Source organism: Cebus imitator, unplaced genomic scaffold, assembly GCF_001604975.1.
Source record: "Cebus imitator isolate Cc_AM_T3 unplaced genomic scaffold, Cebus_imitator-1.0 Scaffold77, whole genome shotgun sequence".
Lineage (NCBI taxonomy): Eukaryota > Metazoa > Chordata > Mammalia > Primates > Cebidae > Cebus > Cebus imitator.
Window position 1 is genome coordinate 1642790 of NW_016107392.1, and position 27947 is coordinate 1670736.

Below are 27947 nucleotides of genomic sequence, written 5' to 3' on the forward strand. Positions count from 1 at the left end.
ATCACGCGAGGCATGCCGTACACCTCGCCCCTCTGTCCTCTCCGGCGGAGCTGCCTAGCGGAAGCGGGAACGTCGCAGCCAGACGTAAAGGCGCACGGCATCCTGGGACATGTAGTCTGGCCGGTGCCCGGACGCCCCCTCGAATGGATGGGACCGAGGCTGACTGCGAACTACAGCTCCTTGGTGGCAACGTTGGTGTTGGCCGCGGGGGAAGGGGAGACCTCGGCGGCCCCCATTGAGAGCGGCTCTTCCGGACGGTGCGATGTGCTGCGCTGCGGCGAGGCGAGAGGCCGGCTTCCTGGGGTAGCGTTATAGGCGGGCGCTTCCTCTGCGCGCTCGCTCCCCAAGCCCTGCACCGGCCATGCGCCCGGCCTTGGCGGTGGGCCTGGTGTTCGCAGGCTGCTGCAGTAACGTCATCTTCCTAGAGCTCCTGGCCCGGTGAGTGACCCGCTCGGGCCGCACCCGGTCTCCCGGGGCGGGTCGGAGGAAGCCGCGGGTCGGAGGAGGGGTGACCCTGGGACGCGCCCGCGCCCCGTCCCACCCCGCCGCCCACGGAGCTCGGGGTGGGACGGGACGGCCTGAGCCCCCAACAATTCGTCCTGTCTGGGCAGCCTGGGACCCCGCTGAGTCCGCTGCTTCCCAAAATTGCGCACCGGTCGCAGTCCCGCCTGACAGTTTCAAAGCATCCCTGCGAGTGGAACACTCAGGGTGTTGCTGTCGTCACCCCTTTTCCACATTCGGGGGGATTAAAACCTGAAGAGTTTTTCACATGACCAGTCCAAGGTCCGCAGATAGCTAGTGTCAGAACCAAGATTCCTTTATCAAACCACTCTCTTCCTTCCCATCCAACTCCAGCTCTTTTTTCGACCCTGTTAAATGGCACAGGCTGGACTTGAGCGAAGTTTTTTTTAACTTATAAAGCAGTCTGACTTTGTACATGCTGCAAAGAAAGTTTTATTTTTATTATGACATCCTGCAAAGCATTTTCTTTATTGGTCTTGGAGATGGTTATGGGTACTTTGCCCAAACATACATAAATGACGCGGTAGAACAGATATTTATGTCCAGGTAACCCCAGAGTGCTCTTTGAGGTGGCTTGCAAAAAAAAAAAAAAAAGAAAGAAAAATTATGTAGAAGATCAGTCCAAGTGACCCGAGAGGGGTCTTTGAGGTCGCTTTGAATATGCAAAGTTCAGTGGTTAGAAGCTTTTACGGAAGAGACAACAGGTGGTGTGGAAAAGGCTCCAGGACTAAAAAGCTGAGTGTTGTGAATTTCACTCTTGGCTCCGCCATCCGCTGGCTAGCCTTTTAAGTCAGTAAGCCTCTCTGGGCCTCCTTTTCCTTTCCGTAAAACAATATATAGTGTTATCTAGCTCGTGTTTCAAGTTGAGTATCCTTCATTTGAAATGCTTAAGAACAGAAATGTTTTGTATTTTATAGTTTTTTTGGATTTGGGAATATTTGCGTATACATAATGAGATATTTTGGGGATGGTACCCAAATCTAAACACAAATTCATTTGTGTTTTATATACACCTTATACACATAACCCTAGCTTGAAGGTAATTGTATACAATATTTTTAATAATTTGTACATGAATTAAAGTTTGTATACATTGAACTATCAAGCAAAGGTGTCAGGTGTGGAATTTTTTACTTGTGGCATATCAGTGCTCAGAAAGTTTCAGAGTTTTTAGAGCATTTCAGAGTTCAGATTTTCAGATGAGAGATATTCAGCCTGTGTCTCTGTTGATCATCCAAACGATCCTGTGCAGAAGATAGGTCACAAATTATAAACTGTTTTACTGAAGTGGAAATGGTCCAAAGAAGTTAGATGACCTTTTGTTACTTGTAAGTGGTGGAGTCAGAAATAGGACCCGAGACGTCTCAACTCCTAGTCCAGTACCTTTTTCAACCTCCCTGCCAGTTTTGACCTGGAGCAGCTCATAGATTTTGGTCATCCAGTTCTTCATGTGGTGCCTACTAGAAGTTTATTTTATTTGATACCATTGATTAAATTATCCCAAAGCAACCAGTTTACTTCAGGTAAACTCTGTGGGGTTAAGTTTTGCTGTTACACAGCTTGAAGTTATATTATACAGAAGGTATTGATAAAGATCTGTTATTTGACTTGGGAGTAGGTAGTGAGGGATATAAAAGTGAAAAAAAATTTATTCAACTGATAGACTTTTTTTTTTTTTTTTTTGGAGATGGAGTTTTGCTCTTGTTGCCCAGGCTGGAGTGCAGTGGCACCATCTTGGCTCACCCATGTTGGTCAGGCTGGTCTCAAACTCCTGACCTCGTGATCCACCCGCCTCAGCCACCCAAAGTGCTGGGATTACAAGTGTAAGCCTCTGCGCCCGGGTGCTGATACACTTTTAAAGGAAGGCCACTTTGGCAACAATTGATTTGAAAATATAAAAAAGTGATATCATCAGGCCAGCCATGGAAATGAAAGAGAATAATGGTGTAATATTTGTGTTGAATATGCCATTAAATTAAATCTTGCCAAAGGCTGTATGACATGAGAATATGCAAGCAACTGAATCCCTTGTTTACTAGTTTGTGAGCCCTTGACTGAATTACTTGATCCCCTGAGTCTGACTCAACTGTCAAAGAGGGTGATGGTGATGATGGTTCTAGCAGTTTTACAGAGTTCTGAAGGATTCAGTGAGATACACACGTAAAGCCTAAAGCACACCTGTAGGGCTTGCCATTCTCTCCAACCACTCGGTTTCAATACAGGTATATTTGTTTTATGAGCTGTTTCTGCAAAGTCATGGACGAATCTAATTTTACAAAATATTTTAATGCATTATAGGAGAGTCTATTTAAAATATTTTGAATAATTTGTAAATAAGTCATCACTCATCTTTACTTTTTTTTTGTAAATCTGCATTTTTTGCATAAAATGATGGGTTTTGATAAAGCAGTGAGGAGGTGCATTTATTCGAATAATCAGGGGTACCCCAGACTGAATAGAGCGCTTTCCTAACTTGTTTAGACAAGTCGCCACTTCTTGTGTTACAGATCAATAAAATAAGAACTAGTTGAACCAGATGGCCTTAAGGTTCTTTGTAGATGTGGCCTTGGAATTTGTGACTTTATCTTGGGACATCACAGTGGAAGGCCCATAAATTTTTATAGAACAGGAACTGTGCTTTTTATATTGGCTGCCTTGGAGCCATTAGGTGCCCTAATAAGTAGCAAGTGGAACGCTAAATATAAATGCTAAGTGACTTGCAGGAAGAAGAGGACATTTAAAAAATATATATATATATATATTTTATTGCGTTTTAGATTTTGGGGTACATGTGAAGAACATGCAAGATTGTTGCATAGGTACATACGTGGCAATGTGGTTTGCTGCCTTCCTGCCCATCACCTTTATCTGGCATTTCTCCCCATGTTATCCCTCCCCAACTCCCCACCCTCTGCTGTCCCTCAGAAGAGGACATTTTTAAACATTTTCCCCAAATTGGAAAACAAATTTAGTCTTTCCTTTGTGATTTTTATACCTATAATTGGGACCAATAATAAAACACAATGCAGTGGACAGAGCAGGTAGGTGGTAATGGATGAGTGCCTTGATATTCCTCCTTAGGGAGCTTACATTCTACCTTGGAAACAAAATATACACACATCAGCTGGTTAACTAGGCAAGATATTGCATGTCTTACATCAGGAAAACAAGCTGAAACATTTTTTTTCCCATTTTATTTTTCATTCAAGTTTCCTAAATTCAGCAAAAGAAATGCAAAAGGCATAAACTATCTGCCAAATTCATTCTCTTCAAAGTTGCATACTTTTTTAAATAAAAATTTGAATTTTTGCCAAGAGAATTCAAAGTAAGAGAAACTGTTTGCAGTTGGTGATTACAATTCCTGAGGAATAGGGCTCAAGAAAACAAGAGATTAAGGGATCCAAGTTTTTACTCTGAAGTTTTAGAATGAATTATTCAAGTTAAAATAAACAATTCCATCCGTAGTTATACAACAGTGTGTTTCACAAAGGCTTCATAAGTTGGGTTTTCAAAAATTGAATTATTCGGGTACACTAGGGAGATTTTTTTAAATTCTGTGAAAATAGAAACAAAAAGTAGATTAGGGTTGTTGCTGGCCTGGGAGAAGGAAGAAGTGGGAAGTGACTCAAAATGGATAGGGAATATCTCTTGGGAGTGTCCTAACATTAGATAGTGGTAATTATTGCACAACTAAAAACCCGTACCAAAACCCATACCGAACCCCACTGAACTGTAACAGTAATAATGCTAAGGGTAACTCCAAATGCCGTTTATTTGCCGTTGACCCCTGGGAGACTCACCTAACACAATGCCATGGGACCCTCAGCATCTTTAGCAATGGGATGAAATGGAATGAAATATCAGTACCTACCTCCATAACATAAAGATCAAATTTTAAAATACTAAGATGTCCTTTTAAAAAATCCTATAGCGAATGCATATATAAAATGAATCATTTTTTAAATCTCTTTTTATCTTTCTTAGAAATTATAAGATTCTAGATCACATTGGAACCCTCACATTCATTCTCTGGCTTAAATGAAGGTGGGTCACTGACCCGAAAGTGAGAGCACAAAGATAATGGGACCTGGTCAGTCCCCTCACCGTGCTATGGCACTGGCTTCTGACTGCCTCCTTCATGTCTGGCTCCCTCGTATTGCCAACTTCTTGGGCAGGGGTCCGGTCCCATACAAGTTGGGGGCTCCCTGGAAGCTGCCATCTAACTCTACACACAATTGGGTCTTGATGATTGTTCTTTAATTTACTTGGCCTAAGTTTGTTAAGGAGAACATAGAAGGAAACTTTTAAGCCTTTTTTTGATTAAGTCTTCTGCTCGGCACTTATGTATATTTTCTCATTGAATACTCACCACAACAATGAAGTCAGTTCCATTTTAGAGATGAGAAAAATTAGTCAACTTGATGAAAGGGTGAAGACCTTTTAAAGGTTGAAGACCTTTTAATATGCAAGATCCTAAATCATGGTCATCATATTTGCCTTTTTCACTCTGTGGCAGGCATGCATTAAGTGCTTTTCAGGGATGGCTCACTTACTCTACCATAAATCAAACAGATGGGCAATAATATGGTTCCCATTTTAAAGATAAAAACACTTGACGTAGGTAAATTAATTCACTTCTGCTGTCACATAGTAAGTGACAGAGCAGCATTTTGCATGTCAGTGTGTGCTTTTAAGCACAATGGAGCATAGTGGTTCTCAACCTTGTGTCAGCACCTGAGAACCACCTGTGCCTCACATACACAGTGGCACTTGCACTCACACACACACTCTCAGCCCTTTCCTTGCACTTTGACTGGTATTTCTCCAACCTGGGTGCATGTGACAATCAAGGGGAAAGCTTTTAAAAGTACAGATTCCAGGGTCAGACTAATCAAACTGAAAGTGGGAGAGTGAGCCTCTTTGGGCAAGTTGGATGGTTGTTTTGTTGTTCGAGACAGAGTCTCAATCACTTTGTCACCCAGGCTGGAGGGCAGTGGCACAATCTCGGCTCACTGCAACCTCCACCTCCCAGGTTCAAGTGATTCTCCTGCCTCAGCCTTCCGAGTAGCTGGAATTATAGGCATGCATCACCACACCCGGCTAATTTTTGTATTTTTAGTAGAGATGGGGTTTCACCATGTTGGCCAGGCTAGTCTCAAACTCCTGACCTCAGGTGATCCACCCGCCTCGGCTTCCAAAAGTGCTGGAATTAGGGGCGTGAGCCATGGCCATTTTTAAAGAGCAGAGCAGGCTGGCCAGAGTTGCAAAGCACCGAACCATCTAGAGTTAAAGTTCCTTCTGTTGTGCATATTTAGGCTAATGGTTTTAATTAGCTCCTTGAATGAGGTAAATGTCTTACATGATTATTTATGGATTCCTGCAACATTTTACCTTGTCCTTTGAACATAAGAAGTGCTAAAAGAGAACTTGTTGAATTGCATAGAAAGCAGCAGTTTTCAAGGAAACCTTCATAAGCAGCAGAGCTTAAAGATAGCAAGACTTCTGCTTCAGTTAGTAAGCCTAGCTCGGTAGAAGAATGGCTCATGCCTCAGTTGTCTTATTTTTGTGCCTGATGGATATATTTAAGGACTTGTATATCTTGGCATTGCTGTTTAATAATAATAATACCACCAATGAAGGATGGAATCATTTCTCATAAGTAGCATTATATTAATACTTAAGAATACAATGACATTCCTCTCTTCACGAGCTTTAGGTAAATGCCTTTGGTCAAGATGAAAATACAGAGTACGAAGGCTGGTGAATATTGGTATTATAGGAAATCTGGAAGCTTCAGGAGAGCAAAGATAACTGCTCACTCTGTTCATCTTCCAGTGATGGAGCCGAGCTGAATGGAAGACAAGCTCAAGAAAACCTGAACATTTTTAATGACTGATTTTCAGAGTGCCTCAAGATGAATGTCAGGAGGAAGTTTTTAACTTTGTAAATTTGTTCTTAACAATCACTGTGGAATGTGGGGAATCTTCCCCAACCATTTCATAGATCACTAAAGGGGATCTATTGAATTACACAAACATTTTTTGAGTGCCTAATATATTCAAAACACTAGGTTAAGGGTTGCGGAGAATAGACTACAGCAGTGTTTTTCAGCCTTTTGTTCGTTATGGCTTCCTCCAGAATAGTTTTTAGACATTATTTTCCTAGTTCCCTGCCACCCCCTTATAGATACAGTATCTACTGGTTCAGGTACTGTACTGATATTTGTATTTTCTTATCATAAAAAGAGTAAGATTCCTCCCGTCCCAAGAACCAATTTTTATCCTGTTCTGGGCACCATTTAAAGTAATGTCCCTATCATCAACAGTGGGTCCCCTGTTCGTTTGACAGCAGTCTTGGTGATTCCTGGTCAGGAGGGATATATAAACATTCCAGGAAACCTGAGCGTATTTCTGTCCCTGGGCTTTGCTACCTAAGCTGACTAGGATCCTGATTAAAGACCTTTTTGGTGAAGCAAAGATCCCAATAAGAACACATGACCAATTTCCTACAGTTTACTAGGAAAGCTGTATCATAGTTCTAGGCACCAGTATATCACAGTAATTCTCACTCATGGCCTGGTACACGCAGGGAGGAGTGAAATAAGAAAGCTTGACCTTCTCTGTGAGATCAGTGCTAAATGTATGTGATACAAAGGCTATGAACATTGAGATAAAGAAGGACACTGAGTAATCGCAATCTATCCACCCTGTTATTCTGGCCCTGTAATTAGAATGCATTTTAGTGTTATCTCCATTTTTGCCTCCCCCTCCTTTTTTGTTATTCCCTATGCAGGAAGCATCCAGGATGTGGGAACATTGTGACATTTGCACAGTTTTTATTTATTGCTGTGGAAGGTTTCCTCTTTGAAGCTGATTTGGGAAGGAAGCCACCTGCTATCCCTATAAGGTATGGCACACTAGAGTCTCTTTTAGCTTTTGGATATTTTAAGAAAGTAAAGAGGTGGTATAAAAGGAGTATGAGACATTCTTTTATAGATTTTTATTTCAAAGATATCAGTAGAATAATAAGTCATTTTCTGAATTTAAGATGTCGTGGAACTCCCAGGTGCCTACTTCCAAAATAAAATTTCTGCCACAAAATTTAAAATAACTGTGACGGAGACGTGTGTGTGTGTGTGTGTGTGTGTGTGTGTGTGTGTGTGTGTGTTTGCGCGCGCGTGCGCTTATTTAGTATAGGATTAGTCAAAAGGCCTAGTGTGACCACACATTTTGGGCTGCCTTCTGTGTTGGTAAAGTTAGCAAACATTCTAAAAGAGAAGTATCCTTTTTTCTTTTTAAAAACGAATGGCTTCTGGAAATAAATAGAGGTAGTAACATAACTTTTGTGAATATACTAAATGCCACTGAGTTTTTCACTTTAAACTGGTTAATTTTATTTTATGTGAATTTCACTTCAATTAAAAGAAAATGAATGGCAAACGAAGTCAGAATTTGTGGATGCCAGACCTGGAGTCCATTAGTCCAAATTTGCATAATTGTACTCATGGGGCCAAATAGAAAACAGGGCAGTTCTTGTGATAAACAATGTATTGAAAACTCAGCCTTCTTGCTGAGAATGACTTGAGATAAAAGTGTAATTCATCCAACTGTGCGTATTTAGTAGGACAGTGTCACTTACTTCCTTTGAGAGCGACATTCTGGTATGAATATATCCAAGTATGAAGGTGAAGGCCCATCTTCGTTGTTTTCTTTTGCAGATTCCCATGTAGCATGCTATAGAAAATCCGGCTGAATTTTAGTAATATTATACTTTTAAATTTCCCAGTGTGATGCTAAATATCCTAGATAATTTTTGCTTTGCATTGGCTTCAGCATCTGCATAAAACTTTCTGCCTCTAAAGGCCAGCATTTACATCGCAGTAAGAGCCCCGGCATTTCATGACTCCTCTGGCCCTTTCCCACCTCTTCCCACTGTCTCTTCCCATTCCTTCTACCACTAGCATAGACCAGGAGTTATACCCTGTTACCATATCTTTTATAATAGCATTGTAGCTGGCTGACCTCCCTGCCTCACACCTCTTCATCTGTCCATTTCACTTAATATCATTTTATCACGTTGCCCCACTCTGTGGTTATCACGTCTGAATGACGTCCAAACTCCCCAGCCTGTCCTTTGAGGTTCTCTGTGACCTTGCCCTAACAGCCATATTCCCATGCATGTCCTATGTGTGGTGGCTATTTTATTTTCTGTAGGTGAAGCCATAAGCAAAATTTTGTTCAGGTCATTCATCCCCATCAACAATATCTAGGCAAGCAATGTGGAATAGTTAATTATCCTTAAAGACCTTGACAAACTCTAAATGGTACCTCTTCAAGATAGAACTAAGAAAATTTGGCAAGAAACCTTGTAAAGTTGCCGATAGTGTATTATTTAGAAGCTCTGAAGAAGCTGTTGCTGGTAATTTTGCTTGTGCGTTCATTGTCAAGTTCCTCAAACTTTCCAGACTGTATTAATTTAGCCTTGGTTTGACTGCGTGTTGTGGTGTGTGGCTCCATACCTAACCAGCAACACAGAATAGGTTCTTTCAGGGAAGATCACTCAGGACTCAGTGCTGTCATATCCTTCAGATGTGCAAAGGTGGGAAATGGTTGGGAATCTCAAAGATCAACATTTCCTGAAGAATATGGAGTCCTTATTTGCTTTTTCCCTGCATTCTTTAGCCATTTATTTTAAATACTGTTTTTTCTCTTACTGAATATAGTAAGTTGAGTCATATGAAATTTCTGACATTCAACTCTTTTTGATCTATAAAAAATGGCAGTTTCATATGTAGAAGGCCCAATATAGGTAGAAGGCATCTTATATATATTTTTGGATCACAGTGATGACATACAAATGTAAAATTATTTAATTCATCTGTTCATAAATACTCATTTATGTTTATCCCTTTATTAGGGTTACTGGATTTTTTTTTAAGTTTTTGTTTCTGTTATCATCTCCTAAGACCTATGAACTTCCAAAAAACAGAGACCCTAATTTTAAATAAAAATCTGTACAAGTCAAATCATGTCCTCATTAATTTGGAGGCCACTAGTTCAGAATGCCGGAAAATTTTAGCAGCGGCTAGGCTGAAAGTAATTCTTAACTTAGCAAATATTTTCTTTAGAAACATCAAAAATTAACAGTACAAACAAGTATATGGAGGAAGTCTTTGAGAGAATCAGTCATTTTCAAGTTCTTCACAGGTATATGAAAATTATCTACAAAGAATCAATACAGTTGTTTTAAGTTGCTATGTCTACTTGAAAAATGTTAAATAGTGTTTCTTTAAATATATAACTCAGGCTTTCCCATGTTAGTCTGGCTTTATGAAGTATTTTGATATGTGCTAAGTAGTTGACTTCAGGTAATAGTAATGCAATCCTATAACACAGAGGAGATACGCAAAATGCCTTTGTAGCCAAAAATATGTATTTCCTGTACTTGATTTTCTTGAAATCCTAGATTCTGTTTGATATGCGGTTCTGTCTGCATTTCAGGTACTATGCCATAATGGTAACCATGTTCTTCACCGTGAGCGTGGTGAACAACTATGCCCTGAATCTCAACATTGCCATGCCCCTGCATATGATATTTAGATCCGTAAGTGCTGCTGGATCACGTGTGCATGTGCCTCTGAAAAGTGTAAAGTTGATAGATTGACTATATGGCAGAACTAGAAAGGTGGTAAGTGGTCTTGGGTAGAAGAATAGGTTTGTGAGTGAGTGAGCAAGGATGGCTTTCATCTGAGAAGAAGAGCAAAAAGAGGCCGGACACGGTGTCTCACGCCTATAATCCCAGCACTTTGGGAGACTGAGGCGGGTGGATTTCAAGGTCAAGAGATCGAGACCATCCTGGCCAACATGGTGAAACCCCGTCTCTACTAAAAATACCAAAAAATTAGCTGGGCGTGGTGGCGCACACCTGTAGTCCCAGCTACTCGGGAGGCTGAGGCAGGAGAATTGCTTGAACCCGGGAGGTGGAGGTTGCAGTGAGCCGAGGTCGCGCTACTACACTGTAGCCTGGCGCCTGGTGACAGAGTGAGACTCTGTCTCAAAAAAAAAAAAAAAAAATTAGCTGGGCATGGTGGCGCATGCTTGTAGTCCCAGCTACTCGGGAGGCTGAGGCAGGAGAATTGCTTGAACCCGGGAGGCGGAGGTTGCAGTGAGCCGAGTTGTGTCACTGCATTCCAGCCTGGGCAACAGAGCGAGACTCTCTGTCTAAAAAAAAAAAAAGAAAAGCAAAAAGAAATCTCAAAGTGGATAGTATACTTTTATTCATCTGAGGTCTGATGAGTGATTAATTAAAAGAAAATTAAAATTTTCCCAGGAAACATTTTACCTTCATTTTTCCCCCCGTCTCTTTAATTTTATATTCAAACATGCTATTAATGTTATTTAACTTATTTCTTATCACTTACTCTTTGTTTCTTTCTTCCATAAAATTACATTTACTTCTAGAGCATGAAAGAGCTACTTGTCTTTTCTGATTTTTTTTTTAAGCAGAGACTTGAGATAATAGAGGGGAAATTCTTGATGAAGGTAGGGTTTCTCCCAAAGCAGTCCAGGCACAAAAGGCTGAGAATTGTGATGATAACATTTCCATGTGGCCTGAGATTTTTGTGAGATTGTACTGTTCCCGAAGGGACTTTCCAAAGCTAATTATAATAATTAAGGTGACCTTCGAAGCGATGAAAACATAGTAGACTTTCAATAAACACCTGTTGATTGATTGTCACCTTTTTAGAGAAGAGAGAGATTCTTGCATGACTTTTTCCATTAAAACTGGTCAGGGGTAGGGGGTGTGGGTAATGGGGAGAAGCTTTTATTAAAAGCTCTTATAAGTTAAGTAGATGGAAATTTTGACAAAAATAAGCCTATGATAACATTTATTTCTGCTAGCCCTAGCGTCAGGACTGACCAGTTACAATTGTTCCTTGAACAACATGGGTTTGAACCACATGGGTCCACATATATGCGAATTTGTTTCAACCAAATACAAAAATACAGTATTCATGGGATGCAAGACATGCCTATAAGGAGGACTGATAAGAGCTGTATTGAGAATTGATCCCTTTTATTCTCATTGTCATTTTTAGAAGGTTTTATTTTTTAACATGATAGTTTTTTTTTTGTTTTTTGTTTTTTTTTGACCAAGTCTTGCTCTGTTGCCCAGGCTGGAGTACAATGGTGCCATCTTGGCTCACTGCAACCTCTGCCTCCTGGGTTCAAGCAATTCTCCTGCCTCAGCCCCTGGAGTAGCTGGGATTACAGGCGCCCGCCACCACATCCAGCTAATTTTTGTATTTTTCAGTAGAGACGGAGTTTCACCATGTTGGCCAGACTGGTCTCAAACTCCTGACCTCAGGTGATCCTCTGACTTCAGCCTCCCAAAGTGCTGGGATTATGGGCATGAGCCACCGTGCCCGGCCATCATAATAGATTTTTATGGCTTATACTTTTGCCATCATAAGAACAACTAAATCCTACTAATTATTATCCTAGCCTCCTTTGTTCCATGTTTTTACCCTTGCCCGTGTTCCTGTTCATCTCGAATTGTGTTGTTTTTTGCCCTAGTGCACTAAACCTCTCTGTTACTGTTGTCTCCTTTTGCAGGGTTCTCTAATTGCCAACATGATCCTAGGAATTATCATTTTGAAGAAAAGGTAAGCAATATACTTTTATATTTTCTGTATGGAAATGATATCCTGAGCCCCTGTCTATAAGCTAGTCATCTGAATTCCTTGTCCCAAAATAGTGATGTTTGTTCCTGGCCATCGACCTCTTTTCTTAGTTCTTTCTGTACCGGTAAGGCCTAATCATGCAATGTCCTGAAGCAGCTGACCAGGTAAGAGGCCCCACCTGTGGTGTCTCTGTGTAGAACTGAGTAGCTCCTGGCGTCATTGAATTTTAATGTCGTACTAACCTGTGACACCAGCTGACAGAGATGATAGAGCGCTTCACTGTGCACTTATGGTCACCACTAGCCACATGCAACTGTTTACATTTACATTTATATTGTTAAAATTAAAGAAAATTAAATACTTTGTGCCTCGGTTTCATTAGTCACCTTATTTTCTTGTTTTTAATTTTTTTGGAGACGAGGTCTCACTCTGTCATCTAGGTTGGAGTATAGTGGCACAATCTTGACTCACTGCAGCTTCCACCCCCCAGGTTCGAGTGATCCTCCCACCTCAGCCTCCCAAGTAGCTGGGACCTCAGGTGTGCGCCACCATGCCCAACTAGTTGTTTTGTATTTTTGGTAGAGATTAGTTTTGCCATGTTATCCAGGCTGGTCTCAAATTCCTAGTCACATTTTCAATGCTCAGTAGACACATGTGGCTGGCAGTGACCACGTTGGAGAGCCCAGAGGTGGAACATTTCTAATATTCCAGAAATTCCATGGGATGCTGCTGCCCTAGAAGACACTTTTCAGTACAACATAACAAACTAAGGAATGGTTGTACATACTAAAAAGGAAATTCCTAACAAAGGCCCAATAGCCGAGAAGATGGAATGAAAGGTTCAGGGCTGTTCTTTGTGACCGTCACCAATGGCTATCTTTGGGATAGGGGCAGGAAATACCAGAAGTACCTGGGATGGTTTTTCAACATATTTGTCTCTCACCTTCATTCTGATCCTCACCCCTCACTCCTAAGGAGGAAGGATGCTAGTGAGAGATAACACATAGAGTTTGGGAAATTTCTCAGGGAAAGTTCACTTTTAAGACCAAAATTATACAAGTTGATGGCAACTTTTCAGTGTATTCATTATCCAGCCCCAAGCTCTCTATACAAGCTTGGAAAGTAGCTGTCAATTCAGAATGTGAGAACCTAGAGTTATTAAGTGTTAAGGGCTGTGTCACAAAAAGAACAATTGTCCTGTCCCACTAGGCTCTGTATCATGGACACTTTATCTCCTGAGGCTTCTGAATTCCCCGAAAAGTACTACAGTAGTTGATTTCTTTCTTCTTGGTTCTCTGTATTTAAAAATATATACATGTGATGGTCAGGTTTATTACATTTGAAGTGATCACCATACTACTTGTAGTGTAGAATTCACCTTGAGACAGGCCTATGGTCTTTCACAACCTTTGATTCTGTCTCATAACGAGGATACAAAAGAAAATGTAATAAGAGGAATTGTATTCTCCAGATATTGCCCCAAAATGTTAGGGGTCTTTCTCAAGCATCTGATGCCCTTAAGAACTTGTTTGGAGTCTGTCATCTTGTATCTGTCGAAGCCTTTTGACTCTTTTCTATACATATCTCTTTCCCTTAGAGCAGGAATTTCCATAACTTTCCAGTAGAGTGAATTAGTAACTTCGTATCTCCTTTTATCTTGGGTAGAAGCCCTCAAGTTCACTGTGCTCCTCATTCCAGGATTTGAAATTCAAATCTATGTTCACCTTACCCATGCCTTTCATTATTTTTTTTTCTTGGCCTGAGTTGTAAACCTCTTCAGCATGATCCTTCCAGACTGAAGAGGTGCATAATTTTTTACTGTACCTTTCCTCGCACCTGCTTCCCCCCCGACCCCTCTCTAGCATGGTCCTCTTGGCCCTTTTAGTTCCTTTCTCTCCTTATTACCTAGTTCTACAGGCCTTCTATGAGATACTGTGACCAGAACAATACTATGTATTTGAGTAGAAAACCTCGGATGGTTCATCATCTTAGTTTAATGTCTTTTAATCATTGCCTGAGGACTTTTGCTTGATCACCAAGAATCTGAGAGGGTGCTAATGATACTAGTTAGTGTGAAATGCTACTGTTATTACTGCTCATAGTTCTATAAACGGAATATCCTTCCCCTTATCCAACTATGCCAACATTTTAAAACAACATTAAATCATTCAGAGATTTAAAAAAATAAGCCTCCTGCAGAGAGTGGATAACTGGATTATTTTCTGTGTATTGAATCTTGCTACTTGCACTTGACAGCTTGTTCTTCCACTTGGATAGTGTGTCTTAGGACACAGATGTGGACCTCCTGAAGACAGGAAAAGCAATAGATCCTAGTAAGGACTGGGTCAGGCTTTCGTTTGGACTCCTGAGAGCAGAATGCAACTGTCACCCCTGGTCTGTTTCTGTTTTTGTTTCCTGATGAAGTAATCAATTGGTCAACAAAGCGTTAGAAACAGACTGAACAGTACCAAGGAAAAGTGTCAGTTAGAAACCAGTCAGTATCCTGATTCATTCATATACATATTTCTGTGGACTCTGCTGGAAAGTAATCCTGTCTGTCATATTTTAGTGATTTGTATTTTCATGCACCATCTGACTGTAAATATCACTTGGAAATTCGTATCTGTGCTTTCCTAAGGTGTTTTTCTTATTTTTTTGCAGATACAGTATATTCAAATATACCTCCATCGCCCTGGTGTCTGTGGGGATATTTATTTGCACTTTTATGTCAGCAAAGCAGGTGGTAAGAAGCTCGCAAATCATTTTATTTCACTACTTGCTATTAGCGCCCAGTTACCAGGCAATTAATAAAATTCAAATTCTTATGTAATACAAAGATTCTGAAAGAGAAGAAAGGAGGGAAATGGGTAACATAAATGTTTCCCTTGTTTGTCGGCGTCTTGCATGTAGTTCTGCTCTCTGTACCTAGTTTATTTTCTTATTTCCTAGACTTCCCAGTCCAGCTTGAGTGAGAATGATGGATTCCAGGCATTTGTATGGTGGTTACTAGGCAAGTACGATAATTGTAATAAAGCTAATTGCCTCTGTAGTTGTGTTTGCTGAGTTTTCTCCTAAGAGACATGTTTCTTGGCAAGAAGCTTCAGCTCAACAAATTATGCCCTGGAAGAGAGGCACCTGGGATCATATATCTCCGAACCTTTTTCAAGAAATGAAAAAAAGAAAATGCCCGCATTCGTGGCAGTATGTTCTACAGCATGGATCCATGTTTTTCTTGGTTGCCACTGGTGTAGAAAGACAAGTGTGTGTCTACTTGCCCATCAGACTCTTTGAACATCATCCGTCTCATCACGATCTGTCTGCCGAGTTGAAGCTTTTGCAGGGCATGTTAGAGCAACCGACTCTTTACATTTCCAAGGGACTCATTTCTAAAGCCTTATTTTCTTCAGAGGTTAGCTGTTCCATATGGCAGTGTTCCTAAACCCGACTGATCATCAGAATCTCCTGGGGAAGTTTTTAAAATATAAGGATCTCTTTGTGAAATTAAATAGGCAACTCCTATAGAGCTTTGTTCTCATGTTGTTTGATATGGAGGTGAGACTCGTTTCAGGAGCTTTCAGTGATAACAATAACGATTGAAACTGACCAAGTGGAAGAGAAATAGCGATGAAAAGAACTATGTTCTCCTTGCTTCTTGGCTTTGAAACTGTCTCTTTAGGTTGCTGTTTGTAACCTAGAAAGATCCTTATGAGCTATTAGAAAAATACCCAATGAGAAAAATTTGCAAAGTGTATGTACATATAGTCCATGGGGGAAATAGTAGTGCCTAACAATTTTAGGTTCAGCCTCACTAGTCTGGTAATCAAAGAAATGCAAATTGAAACCCAAATGTAATACCTTTTTATGTTGGCCTATCATATCGGCAAGATGATAAATGGTTTCTCATTGCTGCTGAGGGTACAGTAAGACAACTATTTTTATATAATAAAAATAGTTTGGGTATAAATGGACACAGCATTTATGGAAAAATATTGTGTATTATATTTTTTTAAATGTCCACAGCCTTTGAGTCAGTAATTGCACTTATAAGAGTTTATCCTAAAGCATATCAACATTTGTTTAAAGATTTGTATACAAGGATGTACGTTGATTTTAATAATGAAATAATTGGAAATAACCATTCTCATAAGACATTTAAGTATGGTACGTCCATATGATCGTCATTAAAAGTGTTCTTCTGAAAAAAATTTAATGACTGATTTGAAGGAAAAGTCCAGGCAAAAGCTTATGAAAAAAACAAGATGTGAAATTCCATATGCCATCTGATCCTGTCTTAGTGTAAAAAAATTTACATAAATGAATACATAAGGAGATGTAGAAAGCTGAAAAGGACTAGGTGGTAATAACGTATTTTTATTTCTTTTTACAATTTTGTACATGTTCTGCAATTAGTTTGTAATATTTGCAAGACATTAAACAATGTTCTTCAAGAAAAACATCTGGAAATGAACAAATGCAGGTATCTTGTAAGCTGATGTTTGTTTTCTAGGTATCGGGGCACTGACTTTTGCTCTCCTGATGTCAGCAAGGATGGGTATATTCCAAGAGACTCTCTACAAACGATTTGGGAAACACTCCAAGGAGGCTTTGTTTTATAACGTAAGCAACTTCTTGAACATGAAAATTCCTAAGTTGTAAAATGTTACTTTAAGTGAACTATACCATTCTTCTGATGTAGTTAAGGTATATTATTAGTAGTTGGCTTTCAGATGCACAGACTGAGGCAGTTTTGATGGGATGCTCTTGTGGGTTCTGAGCCACAGTTCACTACATGAGATGATCACTGTCAATCAGTGTGAATTAAATTGTGTCTGCACATTTAGCAAATTCTTTTTTTTTTTTTTTTTTTTTGAGACGGAGTTTCACTCATGTTACCCAGGCTGGAGTGCAATGGCGCGATCTCGGCTCACCACAACCTCCGCCTCCTGGGTTCAGGCAATTCTCCTGCCTCAGCCTCCTGAGTAGCTGGGATTACAGGCACGCACCACCATGCCCAGCTAATTTTTTGTATTTTTAGTAGAGACGGGGTTTCACCATGTTGACCAGGATGGCCTCGATCTCTTGACCTCGTGATCCACCTGCCTCGGCCTCCCAAAGTGCTGGGATTACAGGCGTGAGCCACCGCGCCCGGCAGCAAATTCTTTTGTGCAGAATGACTATGTGCTTAAATGTCTCCATTCCCTGTTATTGGGGAAAGGATGCTGGGTTCATTGTTTGCTTTGTCTGTGGTGGCCCTCAGACCCTATAAGGGCAAGAACCATAATTTGAGAGTTGATATCCTGCCATACGATGTGACGTGGTCAAGGAGCACTGTATACATTTAACTGAAGTCTAACTTACTTTTATTTATATTGCTTGTCAAATAACGCGTACAACTTTTAATCATTGTAAAGCTACTCCAGTTATTCTGTAATGTTTTGGCACTGAAATTTATGTGACCTGTTCCTTTCCATAGCACGCCCTTCCACTTCCTGGTTTCGTCTTCTTGGCCTCTGATATTTATGACCATGCAGTTCTATTCAATAAGTCTGGTGAGTTTGGGGTTAGACAGTAGAATTACCTGACAGTTTCTGAGGCAGAGTCTCAGTTTCACTCTTGACTTGACCACGGCCTTTTATTCAAATCATGTGTTCCTTTTGAAAATGTCTCCATTCCACTTTCCAGTCATTGCAGCAGCAAAAGCTTTTACAGGCGTTTCTCAATTATTTACAAATGAAGTAAAAGAATATCTTTGAGTTTTCTGTTTTGCTTTGGAATTTGTGTGTTGGCATTTGAATGTGAAATGTTCGATGTTTTGAGAATAAAAATGAATACTCACAGCACACTGCAGAGACTGGAGCCCTGCGAAGTTGGGCAGCCATCCAGCTCTCTCAACTGCTGTTTATCCTTCTCTGCCATGAAAGACAGAGCTGCTCACAGATCCAGCCCAAGCTGCCATGGAGCAGAGCGAGAGGGGCGCTCAATGATGACAAGGGTTTTCTCCTACTTACAGAAGAGATAGGTAGCAGATGAATAAGCAAAATTAGTTTCAAGCATCTAATGTAAGTTAGCTATTACTTTTTAAAGTGGCAAGTTAATAAATTAGCTATAGATTGTCGGTTAACCTGAAAGGGATCACTTATATGAGCTGATTATCTACTAAAAGAGTATTATATAGACAAATTGAACACACAAGGAACAAGTAAACATTTTTAGAATTAAGGCTTTATGTTGCACACACCTTGAATGCTTAAGCACATTTTGTAGAATGGCGGTAGGTGCTCAGTAAACATTTGTTTGCCATGTGAGCGTGAGTGGTGAAGTTAGGACTATTCTCTGCATTTATAGTGTTGCCTCTCCCATTTGCCCCAGTCCCCAAAAATGTGATGAAGGTAGCATGTAAGAAAGTTTGTAAGACTCTGAATTACTCAAATAATCATTTCCTCATATTAACACAACAGTTTTTAAGATCTCTGAGAAGCCCCACATAGCAAAGGGCTGTTGAAATAAAAATGTCAAATTCCATGCAATTGATTTAGTTATTAGAATGCTGCTTCTAAAAGTCACAGAGCTAGGTATTTATGATAAAATGTTTTAGAGAATCTGCCTTCTTCAGAATCATTTCCAAGTTAAAGATACATTTTCCTTCTCGCTTTTCTTGAGATTAAGTATCTGGGATTCGTGAATTTTTCAAGAGAGCTAAATATTCATCAAAATATTTTAAGTGATATTCATTGTATCTTTCCTTCAGAGATACAGTGTTTCCCTGAAATTAGTAATCACATTTGTTATGTTTTTGATATACCTCTAAGTATATATCAAAGGCAATAGAATACCAGATTATTGGCATTGCCCACTGACCCAGAACCAAGTTTCAAAAATTAGCCTTTCTGTGTATGTGTACAGTGTGTGTGTGTGTGTGTGTGTGTGTGTGTGTGTATGAATGACATTTTTTGGCGAAAGAAAATTAATGTTTATTTTCTTACCAGATCTCAGCATCACTGTATCAGAACTTCTTAAATTATGCTGTATAATTCAAAACCTGAAAATAATTTAGCAATACAAAAAAACAGACGCTTTGAGGATTCCTATGTCCTTGTTATCTTTCATCTTATTTTATATCCTCCCACAAATTTACTGTGCAGGTGTCATTATATAAAGCTAACATAAAAGAAAGAAAGAGAGAGAGAGAGAGAGAGAATGAGAGTGAGTGTGTGTATGTTTGTGTGGTTTTTGGTTTCTGTTTGTTTTTTGTGTGTGTGTGTGGTGTTGGAGTGCAGTGGCTCAATCCTGGCTCATTGCAACCTCTGCCTCCCAGGTTCAAGCGATTCTTCTGCCTCAGCCTCCCAAGTAGGTGGGACTACAGGCACACGCCACCACACCCAGATAATTTTTTATTTTTAATAGAGACGAGGTTTCACCATGTAGGCCAGGATGATCTCGATATCTTGACCTTGTGATCTACCTGCCTTGGCCTCCCAAAGTGCTGGGATTATAGGCATGAGCCACTGTGCTCGGCTGTATGTGTACTGTAATAGAGACAAGACTGTTGCCCAAGCTGGTCTCAAATTCCTGGGCCCAAGGGATCCTCCTGCCTTGGCTTCCCAAAGTGCTAAGATTACAGGCATGAGCCACGACTCCTGGCCTGAAACTAACATAAGAATATATCTAAAGTTATTCACAGATGTCTAGTTCCATCAACCTAGATATCTGCTAATTTTATATTTATTGGTTTTCTTCTAGACCATGTCTGTTTATAGAGATTCTGACATAGCTGTAATCCTTGTGTGGATATAATTTTATATTTGTTTTTTACTTTTTTTCTGAGTTTTTTAATATGGCAATATAATCTCCATGATTTTTGTTTTTATCAAACGTACAGTGTCTCCTCTAATGAAAGTTCCTTTGTTTATATAGCCATTGCACCATCATTGGGCATTTGATTGATTTTGATTCAGAGTTATTCTTTATAATGTACAGTACTTTAATGAACGCAGAACCTTTTTCTTCTTTTGAATTATCTAGGATTAATTCTGAAGGATGGGTAGGAATACTTTTTATATACCCCCAATAAGGATTATGAAATTGATTTTTTAAAGAATGACACCAAGTTACACTGCCACCAACCTATGGTTGCCAGTTCCATTCTACCTTACCAGAGTAAGATATTATTTATAAATTTTGAATTGGCCAGGCATGGTGGCTATAGCCTATAATCCCAGTACTTTGGGAGGCTGAGGCAGGCAGATTACTTGAAGTCAGGAGTTCAAGACCAGCCTGGCCAACATGGCAAAACCCTACCTGTACTAAAAGTACAAAATTTAGCCAGGTGTGGGGGCATGTGCCTGTAGTCCCAGCTACTTGGGAGGCTGAGGCACAAGAATCACTTGAACCTGTAAGGCAGAGGTTGCAGTGAGCTGAGATCACGCCACTGCACTCCAGCCTGGATGACAGAGTGAGACTCTGTCTCAAAAAGATAAATAAATAAATTTTGAATTTGCTAATTTAGTAGCTATAAAATGGTACAGTCTTATTTGCTTCAGAATTCTGTAATTACTAGTATGATCGAACATATTTCCAAACAGTATGTAGTTACTAGCTGCCTTTCCTCTTGTGTCAATTGCCAGTTAAGGCTGTATCATTTTGAACTTTTCCGTGCTTCACAGTCTTTCTTTGTAAAGGGAGATACTATTCAGGCAAATAGTAAAGCATTTACTTAAAAATTAAAACAACTATTTGTTTTAAGAAACCATCGTAATGACTTTGGTGGCTGATATAGACTGGAGTCAAGGCAAGTAAAGTGATGTGTGGTCCAATTCTGTTTGCACGGAAAACAGTGTTGCTGTTCTTATTAGGTTCCATCTGTATTACCCTGTTAAAAATAAGAAAAATTCAGCTGTGAAAAAGTGATATGGCTATATCCTCTCGTAATCTCTGCAGAGCTATATGAAGTTCCAGTCATCGGAGTGACCCTGCCCATCATGTGGTTCTACCTCCTCATGAACGTCATCACTCAGTATCCTTTGGACTCTGCTGTCACCTTTGTGTCATCTTCCGGTTCTTTTGGCATAGAAATGGTCATTCTTTTCTTCTAACGGTGTGTTCAAATGAATCTGATTTTCACTGGATTTATTCTGCAGTAAGCTGGAGACAAAGAAACCCATGCAGGGAACTCCTTGTAGCGGGCAGAAGAGATGTTAGTGGTGCAGTAGGTCAGTAAGGCATAGGGCAGCGGAAGGAAGTGCTCTGAGTGGAAGTGCAGTCTGTCGATCGGTAGTGGCGGCACCGTGGCTCAGGCCTGTACTCCCAGCACTTTGGGAGGCCGAGGTGGGCGAATCACCTGAGTTCAGGAGTTTGAGATCAGTGTGGCCAACACGGTGAAACCCCATCTCTACAAAGATATAAAAATTAGCCAGGCATGATGATGAGTGCCTGACTCCCAGTTACTCCAGAGGCTGAGGCAGGAGAATTGCTTGAACCCGGGAGGTGGAGCTTGCAGTAAGCTGAAATCGTCCCATTGCACTCCAGCCTGGATGACAGAGTGAGACTCTGTCTCAAACAAACAAGAAGCTACTGTATAGCATGAATCATCTGTGATTTCTACCTGGGATTTTTTGGGTGTCCTGAGATATTTCCAGTTATAACAAGCTGCCACAAAGTCCTGAAAGAAATTTCAAATTACCAGCTACTTAGGTGGCTGTGATGGGAGGTTTGTTCAGGCCCAGGAGATCAAGGCTGCAGTGAGCTTGATCACTCCACTATACTCCAGTCTGGGCAACAGAACAAGACCCTGTCTCAAAAAAAAAAAAAATTTTTTTTTTCAAAGTAATCAAGCTTTTGTTCTTTTAAATGGTTATTTTGAATGACCTTACGTTCATTATAAAAATATTGTTGTCTTTGAAATAGTGAAACGAATCAAGATTGACCTCATTCCTCTGAAGTCAGCTCCTGCTCCTATATTTGCCATAGAGTTCCTTTCTGGAGGAGGGGATAGAAGGGCTGGAGGCAAGATAAATAAAGGTGAATGGGATCACTCTTACTAACACTCCCAGTTACCCTCTGTCATTACCTTGGGGGTGTCTGTCATTATAACTATAGGAAGACTCCAACATAAGAATTAGGAGGGTTTTTAGGTAGTTTTGAATTGGGACCCACAAATGGAATGGCAGGAGTTCTGCAGGTTCTCCCCAGGAGGAGCCTCAGAGCTGCCATAGAAGACCTTCATGTTTTCTTAGAACTTCAGAAGTTAAGCTGGGGACCATGGCAGAAGGTTCTCCCACTGATGCCCCAAGTACTGTCTACAGAAAACTACCTTGACTCCACTGCTCTAGGTATGTGTGCATCCGGGGTGTGTTCATCCTCACAACGGAGTGTGCCTCCCTCACTGTCACGCTCGTCGTGACCCTACGCAAATTTGTGAGCCTCATCTTTTCCATCTTGTACTTCCGGAACCCCTTCACCCTGTGGCACTGGCTGGGCACCTCGTTTGTTTTCATTGGGACCTTAATGTACACAGAGGTGTGGAACAACCTAGGGACCACAAAAAGTGAGCCTCAGAAGGACAACAAGCAGAACTGAGGCCTGCCTGCAGTATTAGAACGGTGTCGTCGTGAGGGAGGGACCCGGTGAAGATCTGACCACCGATTCGCTTTTGTTAATGCCGAGCTACCCGGCCGTGCGACAGGAAGTCTTCGGGAGGAGGGGACTTCTCACCTTGCTCGTGGCGATACAGACCAACACGTGTAGAGTCAGTAGAAACCCCTCAGCCCTAAAGTAGAGAAAGGAGCAGTTCTGGACTATTAAACAGCTCACACATTTATTTCTGTTTTGTTTACCAAAATATTCAGTATTATTCTTGTTTATTGAATTCTGCGTCCCCAGAACTACTGGCTTATTGTCCATGGTCTTGGAAAAGATTGTCCCTTCTATTGCTGTTCTCATGCATCTCTGCCCCAGCAGCCATTGTCCTGTGGCCTCATCCCTTTTGTCTCCCGTCACCTTTCCCTTCCTCAGCAGCACCTCGCAGTCAGTCAGACGCTGCAGGTATCAGGAGTGGCCAAGTAAACTGAGGCACTGGTAACAGCAGGGCTGGACCTCCTCCAGCAAGTTGGGAAGGAAACAGATGTTCCCATGAGCCAAGTCCCAGTAACACTGGAGCAAGACTGGTGGGACTCCTCTTTCCCACATTTTGCTTTTTTTTTTTTCCTATGCAAAAGTCAGATGCTTCTTCTATACGTTGCTTTCTGTGATTGAGGCAGCTGTGTAGCACATCTCACAGCAGGCACAGTGATAAAAGAAAGGAAGGTTGTTACGGACTGGCAGCCCAGGAAGCCCTTTACCTAGCCCATCACGGTGGTGACAGCAGGATGGCCCAGCGGCAGTTGGCCCTATTCAGCACCACGAGAGCCATGGCTGCCCCTGCTGGCCCAGCCAGGCACTCACAGGGCAGAAGGGCGGGTCCCTAGTGGGAGGATAAGTTTTCACCACCAGGAGATTCCCTTCTGCCTGACGACTCTGATAGAATCACCACCAGTCAGGGGATGCACAGACAGAGAGTTGGGTGTGGTGTATAAATCAGGTCAAACCTCAACTACAATTGAAAGTTACCTATTTGTCCTATAAGGTATCTTACTGTTCCCCATGGGTATTGAGGATGGTTGGATGTGCTTGATTGTATGTGGAAACGTGCCTCTCTTTGCAAATCATTTCAGAGGTCCAGTTTTCCTCTCATGGGACAGTCTTGAGTGGGAGGAAAGCTATTGCTGTAATATGCATAGCTTGTGTGTGCTCTTGTATAGTCTGTGATTGACAGGCACAGAAGTGGCTGCACTTTCTATCCCCTTTCTTCACTCAGCTGGGACCTTACATAGCAGTACATGCTCCTCCGGAAGCAGCTGAACTCACTGGCCACTTCTCTTTTTGCCTATAGACAAAGACTTTTTTGTGTGTGGTGTGCACATTGTGTTCTTAAACTGAGACGTGGCTCTCCAGGTCTTCTGGGCTCATTCCATGGTGTGTTATGTTTATTCCACTGTCCAGAGCTATTCTTTGATGGATTTGAGCAATGGCAGTGAAGATAAATGTCCAAGAGTCACCAGGTCGCTTGGAGAAAAGTCACTTAAGCTGCCTCGGGTTTTTGTAACTTAAAATACGAATATTATTTCTCCACCTAAATCACTGAGTTTATAGAGTCATTTGTTGTTCTGGACATTGGCAGTTTTCTAGAGCCAGTCATGGGCTCTTCTGAAAGATGCTGAATTAGATGTGAACCCATTCATAGGATCAAAAGCCACTTGCTTTGAAATATGTGGAGTCCCTCGGAATTGATGGTGCTAGAAATATCCAAGTGTTAAATAACCTTTTAAAAGTAACAAAAGCTACTTTTCTTATTACTTAATAGAAGAACCTGTCCCTAGAGGCGATTTGATTGCTACATATCTGGAGTCTCTGAACTCTTAATAGGCTACAGCCTTACATAACATAATATCACCCGTTTTTTGCTGATGAAAACATTACAAGTTTTCATTATTGGGTATGTGTTGATGTACCCAGATGGTACTTGGGTCAATTAGGTTTTAGCTTCTGGTTTTAGAGCATGTGTATTCATCTCAGCGTGAATACCTCAGCTAGTTTTATGGATAGGAGGCTATATACGCACAGAGAATAGATTAGAGCACTCATACAAGATGACCACATATAGAAGCAGAAACCCCGAAATGCCCTGGGAACTGCTTTTTCTCTCTAGTAGCTGGATGTAAGGAAATATGTCTAATACACAGCAGTTAATACTTTTTAAAACTGCTCTTAAAAAAAAATTTCCCTTGGTTAACTGATTTTTCAATCCAGGGTGGACATTTTTTCAACCTTTATTAAAAGGGTAAATAAACTATTTTGTAGATCAGATTCATACCTAACTGGAAGAGAAATGTCAAGTAAATGTCTCTCCTCTTTCTCTGGGTCAAGACCATGTAATTTTGCGCTTCAGAGATGAGAATGTAGTTTGTTTACAAAGAGTTTAGTCTTTAAGACATCCAAAACTCTATGCTAGAACAAAGATCAAATAGCAAAGGACACTAGCCAGAAAATAGTGTATGTGTATGTGCACCTGTGTGCCTGCTGAACAGCTTGGCAGTGTAACAGACAAGGGAGCAGAAGATGGTAGATGTTTGAATTGTCTTAGCTTAATGTCTACATATCTTTTGTCAAAACTATTGTCATATTAGAAATGTTATCTTTTCCATGTTTATTAGTAATTTATTTTTGATTCTTTGTTTTCTTTTTCGTCCAACTAAAACAACCATTAATGTACTTGATACGTTTGTATCAAGTTCTAAAGTATTTAGACAAAATCCAAATACTTGGTTTTGTTTTAGTTTTTTCCTCCTTTCCATCCAGTTAACCACGATGAAACGCTGCAGTACCTTAATTTGGTCAGTGCTACGGAGGAAGATCATGAAAGCTGAATGGATCTGTGCCACCCAGAATAAACCTCTTCTATTCTTCTGGGAAGATGGCCTGATGTTTTTAAAGGATTCCAATAAATATCTTGCAGTCGTCTCATGAGCACCTTTCCTCTGTTTCACTTCTGAACTCCTTCCCCCACTTTCTTCACTGCAGTTTCTTCACTGCAGTTTCTTCACTTGCAGTGTTTTCTGCTAAGAAAGACCTATCATCTTATATCTGTTTATGCCTCTATTCTTTGGGGCCTCTGGATGTTTTTGTGGATTTTTACAGAGTATTTATATCTGCAGAGCATGCATTTTGTTATACATTCTTATAAGCATTGATATTGAGGGGGTACATTTATGAGAGTGAGAATATCTGGCAGAGTATGTGAATGTCATATCGGTAGATGAGGTTGAACTTGAAGGGTTAAGGTAAAAATGTTTGTTTATTCTTTTACAGCCCAAAGTGGGGCTGAGAATCTGTCCCATCATTCCCTTCTCTATATGAGAATCTCTACCATCATTCCCCTCTCTATTTGGGAAATAATACTTTTTTTATTTTGCTATGTTTACCCTTCTATTAACTGGCTTCACTCAATTGTGCCAGATACCTATAGAGAGAAGAAGTAAAAAAACATTGGGTCAGAAATAATTATAAACCAATGAGTAAGCTCTGGGCTGGTGGACATGTTCACTGGTAGACCAGTTGGCATTGACCTCAGCAGATAGGGAAATGCACATGGAGGAGAACCACGTTGAAATCAAGATCCTATGTTTGTTGTATTTTGTTTCTCTTTGCCTGGAGTAAATAGCACTGTAAGTCGTTCCACTCTTATTAGATAACCAAAGCATTCTGGTCTCAATAGCTTTCTCCTGAAAAATGTGATTGAATCTTACCTGTGGCAGTTTACTCGTAAGGTTGAAAGAACTGTCAATGTAGGTAAAATCCATTCCTTATTATTGGTTGGTGTGACATCTGAAAATGTGTGTAAACAATATTTGTAGGTAAAAGAACTAGTCATAAGCCTTGAATGTGTTCAGTATGTACCAAGCTGGGGTGGGAGACTGGGCCCCCCTGGCTTTGTAGCACACTGTCTTTTTCCAGCAACTTCTTCCTAGTAGACATTCCAACGATGGAAGGGGCCAGGGATCATGTCATTCATTTCTGTATCGCCAGCACCTGGGATAGTGTCTGGCTTATGTTACGTGAATAAATGAATGCTTGCCAAATCTCTTCTTCCCTCAAGGTTCTGGGAAACCTGAGGGTTCCTGATACCTGTTCCCACTCTTCATCAACTGGCTGGCAAGAAAGCAAATAAGGGGAAACCTTCCTAACATTCCAAGCAAAAGAAAGAAGAACTACTCTTAGGAGAATGCACACCAGCGGTCGCTCGGCGTGCAGCCTGCCACCTCACTTTTGGCTCTCTAGATTGCCTGGTGGTAGGAGGGAAGAGCATTGTGTAGTTAGCACCTTACGTAGTTGATGCTCAGGAAGAAAGTACAAGGAGCTCCCTATTAGAACATTAAAGATTCTTAAAAGTTTTTGAAGTAGGCTGCCCGGGGTGACCATCCCACCCTTAACATCTCCATAACTGGTACAGTTAGCTTCTGCGGTGGTGGATACTGATGCCTGGAGATCACTGTCTGCCAGTCTGTTCTCAGTGTCACACTGAGACACCTCCCCTGAGCCTTACCTACTTACATTGCTAACCATCCTACCAAAATTTGTCAATTTTAATCAAGTGAGGCAAGTTGCAAGGGAGCCAGAGAGAGGTGAAAAAAGAAAAGCAGACATACGAATATTTTCTGAGACAGATGTTGTAATAATTCCTTTGGCACACTGACTTACTGAATCTTGAAATGTATAGAAAACTCTTGTGAACCAAAGAGAGCAGTAGTGGTTTTTCCCCAGCGCAATAAAAATGCCTTTGTGTATCACTTGTGATTGCCAGTCATTTCTCTGCCAGTTGCTTTCATTCCAGAGAATGGCCTCATTCTCTGAAAAGAGAGGATGATTTTAGAAGTAGGATTTCCTGACAAATTATGTGGCAGGGAGGGATGGCGGGGGTTTTATTCATCCCGTCTGAGCTCTTCATTCAGTATTACCATTAGGTTTTAAGAACAATGATGGGGTAGGAGGGAATAGAAAGCAGTAGAGTACATGCAGAACAGCTACAAGACATTAGTGGGTATTCAGATTTTGAGCTGTGTAAATATCAAACATCGGCTTCCAGCCTTAAGAGTTGTTTGAGCAGAGAATTAAGGAGGAAAGGGAGATTTTGTGAATAAAATGTTTTGCC

The 27947-nt window shown here is 40.8% G+C and overlaps 1 protein-coding gene across 1 annotated transcript; it reads left to right on the forward strand.

Annotated features, from left to right (window-relative positions):
* Positions 1–27947, forward strand: SLC35B4 (solute carrier family 35 member B4). Its single transcript, XM_017532521.2, has 10 exons — positions 1–438; positions 7315–7428; positions 10023–10125; positions 12138–12187; positions 14867–14948; positions 15155–15215; positions 16713–16822; positions 17679–17754; positions 21143–21218; positions 22534–27947. Exons 1-10 carry the CDS (start codon positions 362–364, stop codon positions 22778–22780), a joined length of 996 nt encoding a protein of 331 aa, XP_017388010.1. The 5' UTR covers positions 1–361; the 3' UTR covers positions 22781–27947.